We start from the raw sequence: 15231 nt of genomic DNA, 5'->3' as shown, positions 1-15231 counted from the left end.
GAATTGTGGCCCCAATATTATGTCAAAAGAATAGTGAAACTAATGTTTTTGTTACTTGAGGCATTTGAAATTGAGATCACAACACATCAAGAGACAAATTGAGGCTGAAGCTAGCTTTTGCTTCATGGGTATATGGGTCTATATATAACTTTTGTGTAGCAAATAGCTAAAGCCAGTAATTTTCAAAGTTGATAGTATACCAGGATTATTTACAGCTCATTTCCGCTGCCCCCAAGTGGTCAAAATAGTAACAATTTTTAATGCAGTTGCAAAACTAATTCCTGTTTATATAATTCTCAGTGTCTGTCATGACATTTGTATGTACACATTACTGCTTGTGTGTTCATGTCGCTGTATGAGTTAACTGTAGCAGTATTTTTGCATTGTGTGCTTACAAGTCTAAACAGACATCCAGATTCTAAGGTACAAACTTGCAAGACAAGTAGGTTTAGCACCTGAGGGTCTTGTCATCCTTCTGGCAGAGTGGCTTAAGTGCCAGCGGAGGATGACACAGAGTCAAGCTGAGGGCTGGAGGGGAAAACACAGTCTTTAATTCATCTGTAGAAACCGTAGCAAAGACTGGCGGCAATAATGGCCTGCAGCGCACATGACTTCTAGATCAATGATGGTAGCAGGAGCGCTTTCGTTTTCCAGGTGTAAAGTGATGTTTCATGTTATGGAATAGGGGACTGGATTGCAGGATTTGCAAGAGCACAGCTGGGTGGCGGACAGTTGGGTAAGGAAGAGAGAATGGGGGGATTTGAGAGATGAAATATTTAGACAGTCAACAGCTGGAGCAGCTCCCCTGCTGGATTTAGAACAGTGTGTGTGTGTTTGCTAATGGATGTGTATTCTGCATTTTTTGCATATAGTGAGTATTGAATTAGAGGTGTCTAGCGCTGATTTTATTGTTATAATTGGTTACTACATATTTCTACGTAAGCTATTACTGGAGGAATAGTATAAATTAATACTAGATCCCTGTTTATCTTTCTTATTGTATCGTAGAGACATTTGCTGTGATTCAGTACTTAAATATGAAGTTCTTGACAGTTTAATATTTAATGCTAAACAGTCTAAAACACTTTAAAGGAATAGTTTGAAATGCTTACTCTCTTTCACGCCCGGAATTAGACAGAAATATTTATCTGCATGTGAATTATGAAGCCCTAACTATCTGGAGGTTAACTTAGCCCAGCAATTGAAACAGGGAGAAAAACAACATGCTCGGTTACACTTGGTTGGTTTTAAACACAGAGACCTTCAGATTTTTTACTTCAGAGCAGTTTTAGTTTAGTCCGCCCTTGTTTTCAGGCTAAACGCTGGGCTAACCTCACTGGCTTTAAATGTACTTTTCTGCAAAGGCATGAGAGTGAGTCATTTCATCGAGTTTTAGTTAAGGAAGTGAGCGCATTTGTCAAAACAACAAAACAAAAAATTCATTTAGTTCCTCCCTATTTTCCTGTCATAATAACCAGTGTTATTGTTCTTAAATAGGGCTATTTCTTAAGCAGAAATCGTAGACATTAAAAGATTTAATAAACCTGTTTTGTTTTTTGTGTTTTTTACTTTATTTTTCCGATACATATTAGCTCACACTACTTTTTAAATTACTGACGTAAACATTTGCATTTCAACTGAATGAGACATTATTTTAACCACATCTGCTTTTATAAGTTTAAACTGATACACTTCAACAGACGAGGTGGTGTGAGGTTCAGTCTTATTGGCCTCAGAAACGCTGGGAACTGCTGGCTTAGACTGGTGTCCAGAACGTCTTACAAAAAGAGGTTCTTCTTTTTGAAAAGCACCTTATCAAACGTGCACTTTTCTGCTGCAACAAGACATCACCTCTGTTCTATTATTAGTCACAGCTCAGCTTCAGCACATGGTTTTAACAAGCTTTTCAGTTCCAGCTTGTGTGTAAAAATACACCAATTTAAATACTGTTAATATAGAGAAAAGATGGGAGGATTTGGACACGAGCATGTGTGCCTTTATCCATGATGGAGATGCATTATGTACAGCAGCTCAGTATTCCTGTCATCTGCATGTGTGTGGGTGTCTGTATGCACATGCATATTTTTTCCCCTTAAACTCGTTGATATCAAAGCTTAGATCTTCATATTAACACCCACATAATCACAGCATGAAGGCTCAGCTATATATAGGCACACAGCAGCTTAAGGTATTTTAGTGCCTGGATCTTTTTTTCTCCCTCCACCCACTCTCCCTTCTGACTTCTATGTCTTTCTTTCCTTCCTTTACTTTCTCTGAGCCATTGTCTCAGTGAAGAGGCTCTGTATTTCCTCCCTGACATTTTTTAAGTTGTCTGGCTGTTGGAAATGCTAAAGAAATGTGCACATGAACATTTGCAAGCCCCCACTTGCGGTGTGCAAATCGGTAAACTGAGGTAAAATAGCGCAGTGTGCAAGTACATGTCCGTGTGTGCAGGTCAGGCGGTGAGTCATGCAGAGAGATGCTGATGCGTGGTGTCACACTATGGCTCTCTTTAAAACATGCACACACACACACACACGCATATACACACCTCCAGCTCAAACATTTCTCTGTATCTTCATCAGATGCACTGTTTCACCCTCTATGCCTCTGTCTCTCTTTCTCTCTCTAACTTTTGCTCTCTCCTTCCACCAATCTTCAACCAGCCTCTCCACTCCACACTCATGTTTTTCCTCTTCTTCTACAGATGGGATGGGTCGAGTCCTGGCTCAGGACGTTTACGCCAAAGACAACCTGCCACCCTTCCCTGCTTCTGTCAAGGACGGTTATGCTGTGAGAGGTAGGTAACATCAATTACGGCGGGTGATGCTAATTGAATAATATCCTCTCATTCTTGTCTTTGCCACATTTTGTTGCCCATCCATCTGACATCCTTTCAGTATTTAGTACTTTGGATCTTATCCTCAGTTTATCAAAAATGTACATAAGTGTAAATGTTGCAAGGATTATACTGTTATTTATGATATATAGCCCTTGTTGTGTTCAAATGACACATCTTACCTAAAAATCAAACACATTTATGTTTATTTTTAGTTGTTTACGGGTCCTTTTTTACCTCTTGTTATTACCATGAGAGCAATGAGACAGTAGGCCTGCTTAACCAGGTGTTCGTAAGTGCAAACTTTGCATGGTTATATGTAATTATTAAATGGAAACCATTTATAAAATTACATTTTACAAAGTCACAAGAAAACATAAACACTAACTGAAACAATACTGTTACAAACCTTACCTAAAAGAAAATCCTAAATATTTAGGAAATGTCTGTAGTTTTTTATTTTTATTATTAAATTTATATACACGTTTGTGCCTCATTATCATTTTTATTATATATAACAAATATCAAAAATTATTGAAAATTACTACTAATTACTGACTAACTGAAACTAAATGGAAATAAAATATTCATTTAAAAATTAAAACTAAAGAAAAATTCAAAACTGTACTGATTATGCTTTGCCGATCTAGTTACATAAAGAAGTGGATCACTTCAAAAGCAGTGCATATACTTAAGAGTAGTGGTGTCAGCGTTAATCTCGTTAAAATTGCTGCATGTGGCAAATCTCCGTTAGCGCGGATCACCCCATGCTGCACAGCGTCAACGCATTAGCGCGGTTAGCTCGTTAATGCGTAATGTGGTTATGGCGTTAACGCGCTTTTAACGAGATTAACGTTGACAGCACTATTAAAAAGTTGATGGACTGAGACTGAAGCTAACGTGTTAACAAGCTAACCGCGCTAATGCATTGACACCGTACAGCCCCACGCACAGGGTGATCCGTGCTAACTTGCTAACGGAGATTTGCCGCATTAATGCGGTTATGCCGTTAAAAGGTCATTTTAACGAGATTAACGCTGACAGCACTATTAAAAAGTTGATGGACTGAAACTGAAGCAAGTACAAACCTGAAAAGATGTGCAACCTTTTGATACAATTAAATAGTGTAAATAGATTGCACATTATTTTGAGGAAATACTGTGCACTCACACGTCCTTCCTCACATGGCGGATTGTGATTGATTCCCGTTAGGCACTGCTGCAGAATTTTTTCAACTGATCCGAGCATATTTATAAGGTATAACAGAGACAAAGCTTTAATAGTGAAATCTGACAGTTGAAAAGACAATTATGAAATAAGAAAACTAATCAAGGTTACTTTTTGAATTCTACCTCACATTGACGCAGCTGTACGTGCCTGTCATGTCATCTTATTCGTAAAGTCACTGCTGTGTAACAGAGCAGTGATGCTGCAGAAGGACTAACTGTTTCTGTCCCAGTGAGATCACTGCAGGACACCGGAGCAGGAAAAAACTGCTTGTTGGACAATGTAAAGGCTTTTTCTGTCGCTGTGATTGAACGGTGATCCTTTCAGTTATTGTACATAAACGAGGCTGTCCTCCACAGCTGCCAGGTGGCAAGAGATAATTCTCAAATGGTGGAGGATTTACCTTTGTTCAGACATCCAACTCTCAGAGTTTCATCCTTATGGCTGTTAGAACTCCTTTCTAGTGTTTTTCTAGGTGAGATTCAGAAGACGTTGGTTGAGATTTTCTGTCAGTATTTTAAATGAAGGGAGTCCTGTAAAGCACTGAGGGCTCTGTTAACCTGAAGAACAGGGTGACAACTCGCTGACTTCAGGCAGCTCAAAACCTCCTGTACATAACATCTGCTGTTGGTTCCTACTGAACGAGTAGGAGGAGAAGAATACCACAGATCTCTCAGGATTTTCTGCATCTGTCCTAAGGGCCTGTTGCCTGCTAAAGGATACGTGTGTTTTTTAGAAATTATAGTGCTTAAAATATGGGTCTGAAAAGAGTCTGTTGTCTAGAGCTTGAATTTTTCCTTTTACCAAAGTGTAGCTTCTGCCTTTTATTGTCACTTTAAGTAATAAAAAGCACCAAGAAGCTGACAAATTAGCCTTGGTTAACATCCAAAAAGTGATCAGGGAAGTCCTGGGTTCTGCTACGTGTGTAGTGTGAACAGGTAAAAATGCAGTAGATGTTAATACTAAGAACTGCATTGGTATGAAGCAGAGTTAGATGAGGAGAGATGCTCCATAAAAACCCATAGAAACTTATATTTCCATCATGGCTCTCAGGTTTTTCCCAAAAATGTGAAAAACCTCTTCATGTCAAAACAGATTTTTGATGTCATCAATGGGATTTTTTAAACTTTCTGCACTAAAGAGAATGGCAGATTCACCCGGCAAGGACATTTTTAATGTCAAAGGATGCAGTATATCCGTGTTCAAAGAGCATCTTGTGATGACTTTCGTTCCTCTTTCTGTGTGTTTGTTAATTGATAAAGAGGGATGCTAAAAATGATTCTTGATTTCTCAATTTTTGTGTTTGCTCTGGTCGGTCACAGTACTTGGCTGCAGTAACAATAAGGGTTGGGCTGTGCAAAGGCTATCAGACTGATTTTTGATTAAAACTGTAAAAATCTGCTTGCCCTGGTAGTACTGTTTGTGTCTATTTTGGAGATGTTTAATAAACTTTTCCCCCCAGATCTTGTTTTTATCATTTCCCACTGTATTTTACCAAAAGAAATGACTCAGCTCAATACACACTCCCACACACCCACAGGTTTTCGCCTGCACTCGTGCGTAATACTTTTCAATCTTTCTTTTATTCTAGCGGCTGACGGCCCAGGCGACCGCTTCATCATTGGAGAGTCCCAAGCTGGAGAGCAGGTTTGTGTCCACGCTGACACCTCTGCAAGCACACAAAGACACCCTCACTCACACAGTCGGTCTCACACAAACACCCACATAAGCTGGATATGAAAATAAAGTACTTCACTTTTGCCCTTCACCTTATGCCTTGACCAGCCTGTAATTGCACATCAGTGTGTTCCCTTAGCAGGTGATGAAAAGCCCTTCGCACCAAAGCATGGCCAGAAAGTCAAAGTGTAAACACATGAGATCACTGAGACAAAAGTAAGCCTGACATATTTTCGACAACCCCTCACATCTCCTCTCAAACAGCATCACCACACATTCAAGCATCTGTTTCCTGTTTGCCTTTATAAGCTCTTAAAATTGCAATTATGATGTACATAAAGTCAGTTTTCTGTTTTATTGTATAGATTACTTCAGTCACAAACAGTCCGTCATTTATTCCATAACACCGATGGGTTAAATGTTAACCCAGTGTTTGAAATTTGACATGATATTGTTTGTCCTTTCCTGTATCTTTGACTTATGTTTACCTTTCTGTGTTTGCACAGCCCACCCAGACAGTGATGCCTGGCCAAGTGATGAGGGTGACGACGGGTGCCCCTATACCCTGTGGGGCAGATGCTGTAGTCCAGGTGGAAGATACCGAGCTCCTCCGCGAATCAGAAGACGTGAGCGTGAAGTTTCATGCTAAATGAAGGACAGTCAGAATCAGAACGCTAAAAGGCCTTAGTATGCTCATTTCCAGCTTCATATTTTGAATCTAAAACTACTCAGTTTTCCATGATTCATAGTTTTAAAAAGTAATAATTATTATTATATACTGGCCTTTGATGCAGTGTCTGGGTTCATCTACTGTCTGAACAAGATTGTTAAGTGCATGTCTCTTTAAGGCCCGAGGCCTGCTTTCTTTTAATTGGTTGCCCCTCACCTGGCTATTGCAAGCAATGCCCACTACATGTAAGCACCAATTCCACACCACAGACACAGCTAAGGGCACACCTGGCCATAAAAGGAAATCCATCCCAAGCTGATGTTAGCTTGGTCAAGAGAAGAAAAACATTAGAAGCCAAACATCCATGGCGCCCTCAAGCCCAAGCTTTTGTCTCACTTCCTTTTTAACATGCCAGTATCTTTATTAAAAACTTCAGCTATGTTTATTATAACCATCCTATAAGGTTGTCTTTAACCCAAACCTGTGAAAGGTTTCATTTAATTCAGTTCAGTTTTATTCATATAGTGCCAAATTACAACAGCAGTAAACTCAAATCACTTTATGTTGTAAGGTAAAGACAAGAAAACCCTAACGATCAGCTGACCCCCATGACCTAGCACTTGGCGACAGTCGGAAGGAAAAACTCAATTTTAACAGGAAGAAAGCTCCAGGAGAACCATGCTCAGGCAGTCTGGTTCAGGCAGTGATCGGTTGGGATTCTCTCTGTGTACTGCAACTGCTTCCCAAATTCCAAATACATGAATGCTAGGTTAACTGTCTATGTGTTGGAGCTGCAAGAGACTGGTGACATGTCCACTATGTGCCCGTCACCCTGTGACATCTGGGATGGGCTCCAGTCATGGACAATTTCAAGCTCTCAAATTTGTGGGATAGCAGTTTGGGGATAGCCTCTTCCTGTTTCAACATGACTGCAGACCAAAGCAGTTCATAAAGACAGTAAACAAATTTGGTGTGGAAGAACTTTACTGGCCAGCACAGAGTCATGACCTCAACCCGACAGACCACCTTTGGGATCAATTAGAGCGGAGACTGTGAGCCAGGCCTTCTCATCTAACACTGTCTGACCTCACAAATGTGCATCTAGGAGGAATGGTCAAAAATTCCCATAAACAAACCTATGAAAAGCCCTCCCAGAAGAATTCAAACTTCTCATAGCTGCAAACAGCAGATCAGCATAATGTTAAACCTTATGGATTAGGAATGGGATGCCACTCAAGTTCATATATGTGTGAAGGGAAACAAGTGACTACTTTTGGCAATATAGTGTCTTTTATCCTAGAAATGGACAGAATACTGAAAGCATCATTTTCTTATCTGTCACTGACCCAGCCTGTTCAATGTGATAAATGTTTTTCCGGTAGGGGACGGAGGAGCTGGAGGTACGAATCCTAGTACAAGCTCGCCCAGGGCAGGACATCAGGTTAGTCCGTGACTGAGATGTTTGCTATGTATTATACTTATTAAATACTGTAAGGCTGGAAGACACTGTTGGGAGTTAACTTGAAAAAGATTAATGCAAGGTATAGTGCACCACTACTACTGCCGTTATTATAATTCTGTCTGTCTGCATGTTTTTGATTATTATTGTTCTTTATTTAACATTATAATAATGATGAAGACTGAAGGAAAACAGATGCTTAGAACACATTTCATGTCTTTACCAGAACATCTATGGTGAATGTAGCAGTACCCTTGTTCTTGCAGGCTTTAAATGTTTAGTGCCCATCTCTTCATAGGCCTATCGGTCACGACATCAAGCGTGGCGAGTGCGTGCTGGCCAAGGGCACCCATATGGGCCCATCTGAAATTGGCCTCCTGGCCACTGTTGGAGTTACAGAGGTGGAGGTCCAAAAATTCCCTGTGGTGGCCGTCATGTCCACAGGAAATGAGGTAAAGGTTAAGAAAATCTTAGTTTTTGTTGTGGTGAATTATGCCTCTCGACTTGGCTGCGAAAGGTACAACAGTATGCCTTTTTTTCCTAACAACACACCACGTTCATATTTATGCACAATCACCATTGTTTGCTTTGGCTGGCGACAACAGAACATCATTTAGAAGTGAATGTGCAGTCAGCTGTTTCACATGTGCTTTCAGTTGTGAAGAACGTGTTTATCTGTGACCAGGTGGTTTCGTTTAAACAGTAGAGTCAGATTTGTGCATTTTCTGTGTGACTAATGCGCAGTTTAAATTTCATGGGGTGCATGAATATGCATAGCTCTCCATTTTCAGGGCCGTGCAGACCCATATTTAAACTTTATCACCTGTTTGTTAGCATATTTCACTCATCTGCCGTCTTATGAAGTAGAGGATTAGATGCAGCTACATTTTATTCATGAGCACTTATTTTGGTGGCAGTGGACAAAAAAAATCCATGATATCCTTTTAACATGTTGTGATTCAAAGATTTTAAGATACAACTAGACTTCTGTACCTCTTCAGTGTTCCAGTTTCAGATATTACAAAACCTAATCCATGACGGCAGACTTTGGCTAATTGAAGCTCTTTTCCAACCTGATCAGGTGATGTGCTATAAAGAGTGTCATGGTGCCACATGGAAGTAAGATGTGGTGGCACCGTCAGTTAAGCGTAGCGCTTTTAGAACATGAAGCTGAAAGACTGCATGAACCACATGCGTATGCCCGTGTTCATCTCATGGAAGGACTAAGAAAAGGAGAGGGGCAATGGAAAAGCAGTGACTCTAAGATATTGGCTGATATTAGCTTTTTCTGATATATCAGTGTCTGCATTGATAACAGCCAATAAATGAGCATTTAAAAAGTAATGAATATGATGAAAGACCAGGTTGACAACATGGTGACAGGTGGGTTTGTAATACAAGAAGAAGAGTCAGGTGGATCGTAAAAATAATCGTGCAATTAAAATGTTTATTTTTAAAAAGCATTTTCATATTATTTTTGTAAAGACTCTTACATAATTACACGCAGTAAATGTTAAGGAAATCTGTCTGTTGCAACATTGTGTATTTCAGACTTTTAAATGTGTCAGTCATGTTCTACTGTTTAGTCTTAAAATGTGACAAAATGGTGACAAGAGCACCTCACAAGTTCCCAGAGGCCAAGCTGACATCTTTAAAGTGCATTGGTTTAGATGACACTAACTTTAGCACGAACAACAGATGGGTGTTGCTAATTTGAAACTTCAGAAAGTGTTTTTTTCTCAGTTTTAAAGTATTATTTTATGCAGCATTTTTAACTCAAGGGTAATAGAACCAAAGCAGATTTATTCAATACAGAGAGCATGTTAAATATAGTAACTACATGACTGGGTACAAAAATGAAAAAGTTTGCATAAGGATTATAATATTGTCTCATCTTCCAGCAGAATAATTATTTTTTTACTTACCAGACCTCATCGCAAATCAAAAAGATGCAGAATGATTTATTTAATGATTTTCACAACTAATAATAAAAGATTGCCATCAAATAGGAGTTTCTAACATGTGATTTGTTTGGGCGATAGCTTCTGAACCCAGAAGATGACCTCCATCCTGGAAAGATCAGGGACAGCAATCGCTCCACCCTGTTGGCCACAATTCAGGAACATGGCTACCCCACTATCAATCTGGGCATCGTGGGAGACAAGTATGCCGTCAGATCTTGCCTCTGCCACAGTTCCCTTTAGCTATGCTTTTGTCCTTTTAATAAGCCCTGTGTACTTATCCAAAGATAGGCCAGTTTTCTCATTTTCTGTGATTTCTCTGTCCTGGGTGTCGCGGGGGGCTTGACATTTGTATGTATATGTTTGTCTGTGCCCTGCAGCCCCGATGACCTTCTCAACGCTCTGAATGAAGGCATCAGCCGTGCTGATGTCATCATCACCTCAGGAGGAGTGTCTATGGGAGAGAAGGTACAGTGGCAGAAAGTCCAGTGGTAGAGTTGTGTTGTACTGACACCATGTGGTAGCTGATAGCCAGACAGCTGAGCTTCACAGTTCGTTTGAGTTCATTATTTTATGAAACACATTTTTTGGAGTACTTGTTCTTCATGTCTGTTGAGTATTCTTAAGGATTTTAATTTTCTTTCTTTCTAACATCATTTTTAGGACTACCTTAAGCAGGTGCTGGATATCGATCTTCATGCTCAGATCCATTTTGGTCGTGTGTTCATGAAACCAGGGTAAGAAAAAGAATCCGCTTCAAAAGTGCTTCACAAACAATACATACAAATGACATGCAGAAGGAGTCATGTGGTGTAAAATGACAGCCGGTGGAGAATTTAGAAATTATGTTTGTTTTTGTCTTTTTTTCCAGTCTCCCAACAACTTTTGCCACGTTGGACATAGATGGTGCTCGCAAACTAATCTTTGCCCTCCCAGGTAGTGTGTGAAGTTGAGAGAAAGAGTGATTCACTCCGCTGTTTGCGCAGAGATGTTACTCACATATTTCCCCCCCCCCCCCCCCCCCCTTGCTTTCTCTCCTCGCCCTCTTCTCTCTGTCCCCCCGTCTGTCCTAGGAAATCCCGTGTCTGCTGTTGTCACCTGTAATCTTTTTGTCATCCCTGCCTTGAGAAAGATGCAGGGTATTTTGGACCCCAGGCCCACCATCATCAAAGCGAGGGTAGGACACACAGGGCAACTGGGACATCCTGACTTCATCGCGTTCCCAAGTGCAAAAAGTGTCCTTTGCTCCTGTGAGGGATGATTCAAAGTCGCTGTTGTAACAAATAGGCTTTAAGAGTGTCGATGCAATCAGCTGCAACAGAGAGAATATATAATATATGGGGACATTTACAGTTATGTTTATACGTAAAAAAACAGGGTGTATTATTGCAGCCCGTTGCAGCCATGATTTGATATAATTTTCATCATCTGCTTGATACATATTTATGACCACAGTGTTTTGCTCTGATTTGACAGAGGAACCAATCACGGCCCACACTGACCCAAAGGCCTGCTCCCCGGTCATGAATATTCATAACTGTAGAGTGAGAAAATCATATCACGATAATACACAGTGAGCACACACAGCCTATGTCCCCAACTAACATCATGGAGTGAGCAATCTGGTCCCCTGCCATTATGGGTGCTATTCAGGGTGCAGTGTTACATCATTTGCTGTTATAAAGCAGTTAGAAATCAACTTGAACACATTACTGCCACTTAGGGGTGCAAATGATGGCCTTCGCCAGATGTAGCCAGACAATTTCCCAAAGCAGATGGCATCAGACACAGGTCAGATAATACTCTGAGAAAACCTTTCCTTTTGCCAGCAAACTTAGATAATCTTTGAACTAATGTATTTGCCCTGTTTTAAATGTGTTTGGCAGAATTTTACCCAACTTGCTTACATTTTGTGACAGTTCAGATCTGGATTTTTGCCATTAGAAGATTTGTGTGTGTACATGTGTGTTTAGCCTATAGACTGTATATAAAAGATGGCTGTGGCTCTGAAGATTACTGCACTCTGTTTTTTTTAGAAGAGGCCATATTTGGACGAGCCTGGTTTTTTCACTTCTGCTAGGCTTTAAATTATAGCTCTGTTGGAATTCACTTGGTATAGATATGCCATCTATTGTGTGGCATTCAAGACCAAGGAAGGTTGTTTATTATTCAACTTCTGGGACTTGGTTGAAAATTAAAAGACATGCTAAATAAACATGAAGTGTGACTGAGTCCAAAAGCTTGTCCAGACCAGAGTGCACAGGAAAGTCGGAAAGAAAGTCATGCATGTTTTAGATTGTGGCTTTCACCAGCATCTTTAGCATTTTGTAATCAGTGTACGTGAACATCTGAACTCAAGCAAGACTCCTGTTGTGACTTTTGTCTTTGTGGTTCCAGGTAACAGTAACATGAGAGCCAGATGGATTCCAAGAAATTGTCTGAAAGCAAATTTTGCATTTTTTTCTCCACTACATTGGGTGTATCCTCTTCAATTTCATACTTCAAGCACAGTGGTGATTAAAAAAGGGTGATGCAGCATTAGAATTTATGTTGTGTGTTTCTTCGCTCTAGTTGTCTTGTGATGTGAAGCTGGACCCTCGCCCTGAATACCACCGCTGCATTTTGACATGGCATCACCAGGAGCCTCTGCCGTGGGCACAGAGCACAGGTATAAAACCAGCATCTGTGGGGGGAAAATAACATTTGAGCACAATGATAAAATAACACTCATAGGTGTGGTTAGTTTTATAGTGATTTACAAAAATTGTGTTGTTTTTTTAAACATAAGTGCAATCATTTAAGAACACCTTAAATTATCAGGACTGACAAGACTGGCAGCAGTTTCTTAGACGAGTTTGAAGATCAGCATTTCGATTCCCAGTCATGTAAACGTGTGATCATTTTGGCCGTTTAGTATTCGTCAGAGTGGAAATAATAAAGAGACTTACCAGTGTTCACAATCTCTATATGGAACACGGAGCAGAAGTAGACATGATTCCATACTAGGCTCGCCTCGGGGTTTCTTTGATTTACTGCAGGTGAAACTACTTCAAATACATGGTTTCTGTAGTTTTTGAATACTAGCCAGTTTGGCAGTGGAAAAAATAAAAACTGCTCTTTTTAACAGCAATTATTGTTTCCCCTCATCATCTTTTCTGATGCAGGGAACCAGGTGAACAGCAGACTGATGAGCATGCGCAGTGCTAACGGGCTCCTGATGCTACCTCCGAAAACAGAGCAATACGTGGAGCTGCACAAGGGCGAGGTGGTCGACGTCATGGTCATCGGCCGGCTATGATGTCATAACGGAGGGACGGAGAAACGGCGTCACATAGCGAGGGAATGGGTGGTTCACGGTGCATGTCCACATATCATTGACTATTCTGTAATATGCAACGGCACAGCTAGTTTTTATTGATTTGGATAACGTTGAGGTATAGTCAACATCTTGATCACAACCTAGATACATATGAAAAAACTAATTTAAAAAGATTATAGTATTTCAAACAAAGAAAATATAACTTTTAATGAAAAAAATCTAATTATAAAAAGAGATTTATTCTGTAATATATTATTATGATTATTCTTATTATTATTATCATTATTCTTATTATTATCATTATTATATTAAGGCAACTTTGTTCCTTTCATTGCAATTGCTTTGTGTGTTCAATGCTAGACCTTATCTATAGCAGTAGCATTTTAATAGACAGCTGTAGGTGCCTGCCAGGACAAAAAAAAGAAAAAAAAAGAAAATTATTATTTTCTCATCTTTAGTGGGAAAAAAAAATACTCTGTTTTATGAAAATAAAGAAAACACAGAGGAAGGCTCCAGATTCCCCACGGTGCTCAGCTAAGAGGAAGAGGGGGGGCACATAAAGGCCACTTCCTCTTTGGAGTGCCCATCAAGGTGACACTTCTGTTTTTCTCTCATTAGTATGCATCATAATGGCTTCACAAAGAGCTTTGCTTGTTGTTTATCTTGTGAGTCTTGTTTATGTGCGCAGTGCCAAATGCCTGGGCAAGGAAGAGGCGGTGTCGGGGAGGGTGGGGAGGGGAGGGGGGGGGGGCACACCCCAGTCGGCCCAGGACCCTAAAGCTTCCTTATATTCATGGTGACCGGGTGTAAACTCCGTCCCAAACCCCACCACGAGCGAGCTGAACCTGGGAAAAATAATCTTTTATTTGATCAACTATTTAAGAAAAAAAAAATGAAAGAAAAGAAACAGCTTCTTTAAGTGCTGACAGCCTTTTTAACCAACTTCACAAAAAATGTACAGAAAAAAATAAGAATCATATTGTACAGATATATGTGACCAGCACTCCTAAGGAAATTATTAAGCAATGAGGAGACATTGAACAACGCTGTACTATAACATTTTCTGTAATGAAATGAAACTGATGAAAGAGACTACGAAAATAAAATCCTTGATCATTATGTAAAAAAAACAAGTTCTTGTTGGGTTTCCTTTTTTTTTTAAATAAAATATATCTAATGAAAAAGCAGTGAATTTCTTCATTGGGGCTAAAAGTAGCGTGAAGGTTAGAGGAGTGTATGAATGAATCAAGAGTTTACCAGCCTTAACAATCACTGATCATAACAAGAGGGACTCAGTGAATACAGTTATTAAATATGGATTTGACTAAATGTTCAAGAAAAATCACAATTTCTGTTTATTTTTTTGGTTTGTGACTTTTAACTTAAAGGGTCCAAAGAATTTCAGCTTTCCACTATTTTACAGTTTTTCTATCCCTTTATTTTTCTCATCCTCCTTAGGAGTAGCATGTAAAGTTGTTAAAACTAGGGTCTGTTTTTTAATACTGAACTAATGTGGTTTCATTTATATGACTTTGAATGGACATTGCTGTGCAAAAGTTTTGAGTCATTGCTCATTTCTTAAGATTTTACTTCCAAGGAGCCAGACTTCTTGTAGTGGTCTTGAGCAATAGTTCTTCAGGCTTTCTGAGGGGCTTTCAAAGTCTTTCTTCGGACACTGGCTGATTTTTCCTTCTTTAAGCTACTTAACTCTGACCTGTAAATCATTCAACAATATCACACCTAACTCGAGAGATGAACCAGTGTTGTGGCTACACATATCAGAAAACTTATCAAGGAACCAATTTTAAATTGTATCTTTAGGCACGTCGTTACTAGCAGCCTGTCACAAGAAAAGATTTATTTATTTCCATTTCTTTACTTGAATCTACAAAAAAATGACATAAAGAAGAGGAAAAAAATCTAACACAACCTAAGAGAAGCATGTAGACCTTCAGTGTATCCATCTGCAGTTCACTATCCATCTTGTCTTGAGGTCTTGTTTGATGCATAACTGGATAGTCAGTCATGGCTTGGTTTACCCAAAGCCCAGACCTCAAAATTATTGAAGCAGTGTGGGAT

At 39.7% G+C, this 15231-nt stretch overlaps 1 protein-coding gene across 10 annotated transcripts in view; it reads left to right on the top strand.

Annotated features, from left to right (window-relative positions):
- gphnb (gephyrin b) overlaps positions 1-13866 on the top strand; it is a 109393-nt gene extending 95527 nt beyond the window's left edge. For 7 of the 10 annotated variants that reach the window (XM_026193928.2, XM_080289455.1, XM_080289454.1 and 4 more), the window contains 12 exons: positions 2708-2800; positions 5658-5713; positions 6250-6369; positions 7796-7854; positions 8171-8324; positions 9915-10036; positions 10214-10301; positions 10497-10570; positions 10705-10772; positions 10907-11010; positions 12405-12501; positions 12998-13589. In XM_026193928.2, coding sequence (XP_026049713.1) covers positions 2708-2800; positions 5658-5713; positions 6250-6369; positions 7796-7854; positions 8171-8324; positions 9915-10036; positions 10214-10301; positions 10497-10570; positions 10705-10772; positions 10907-11010; positions 12405-12501; positions 12998-13131 — 1169 coding nt within the window. In that variant the 3' untranslated portion in view covers positions 13132-13589. Of the gene's footprint in view, positions 1-2707; positions 2801-5657; positions 5714-6249; positions 6370-7795; positions 7855-8170; positions 8325-9914; positions 10037-10213; positions 10302-10496; positions 10571-10704; positions 10773-10906; positions 11084-12404; positions 12502-12997 lie in introns of those variants that run through there. The other 3 variants (XM_026193923.2, XM_026193929.2, XM_080289456.1) reach the window with 3 other exon arrangements.
- The last annotated feature ends 1365 nt before the right edge of the window (positions 13867-15231 follow it).

Source organism: Astatotilapia calliptera, chromosome 15 (genome assembly GCF_964374335.1).
Source record: "Astatotilapia calliptera chromosome 15, fAstCal68.1, whole genome shotgun sequence".
Lineage (NCBI taxonomy): Eukaryota > Metazoa > Chordata > Actinopteri > Cichliformes > Cichlidae > Astatotilapia > Astatotilapia calliptera.
The sequence above is the reverse complement of the archived record's forward strand: the minus strand, read 5'-3'. Positions and strand labels throughout refer to the sequence as shown.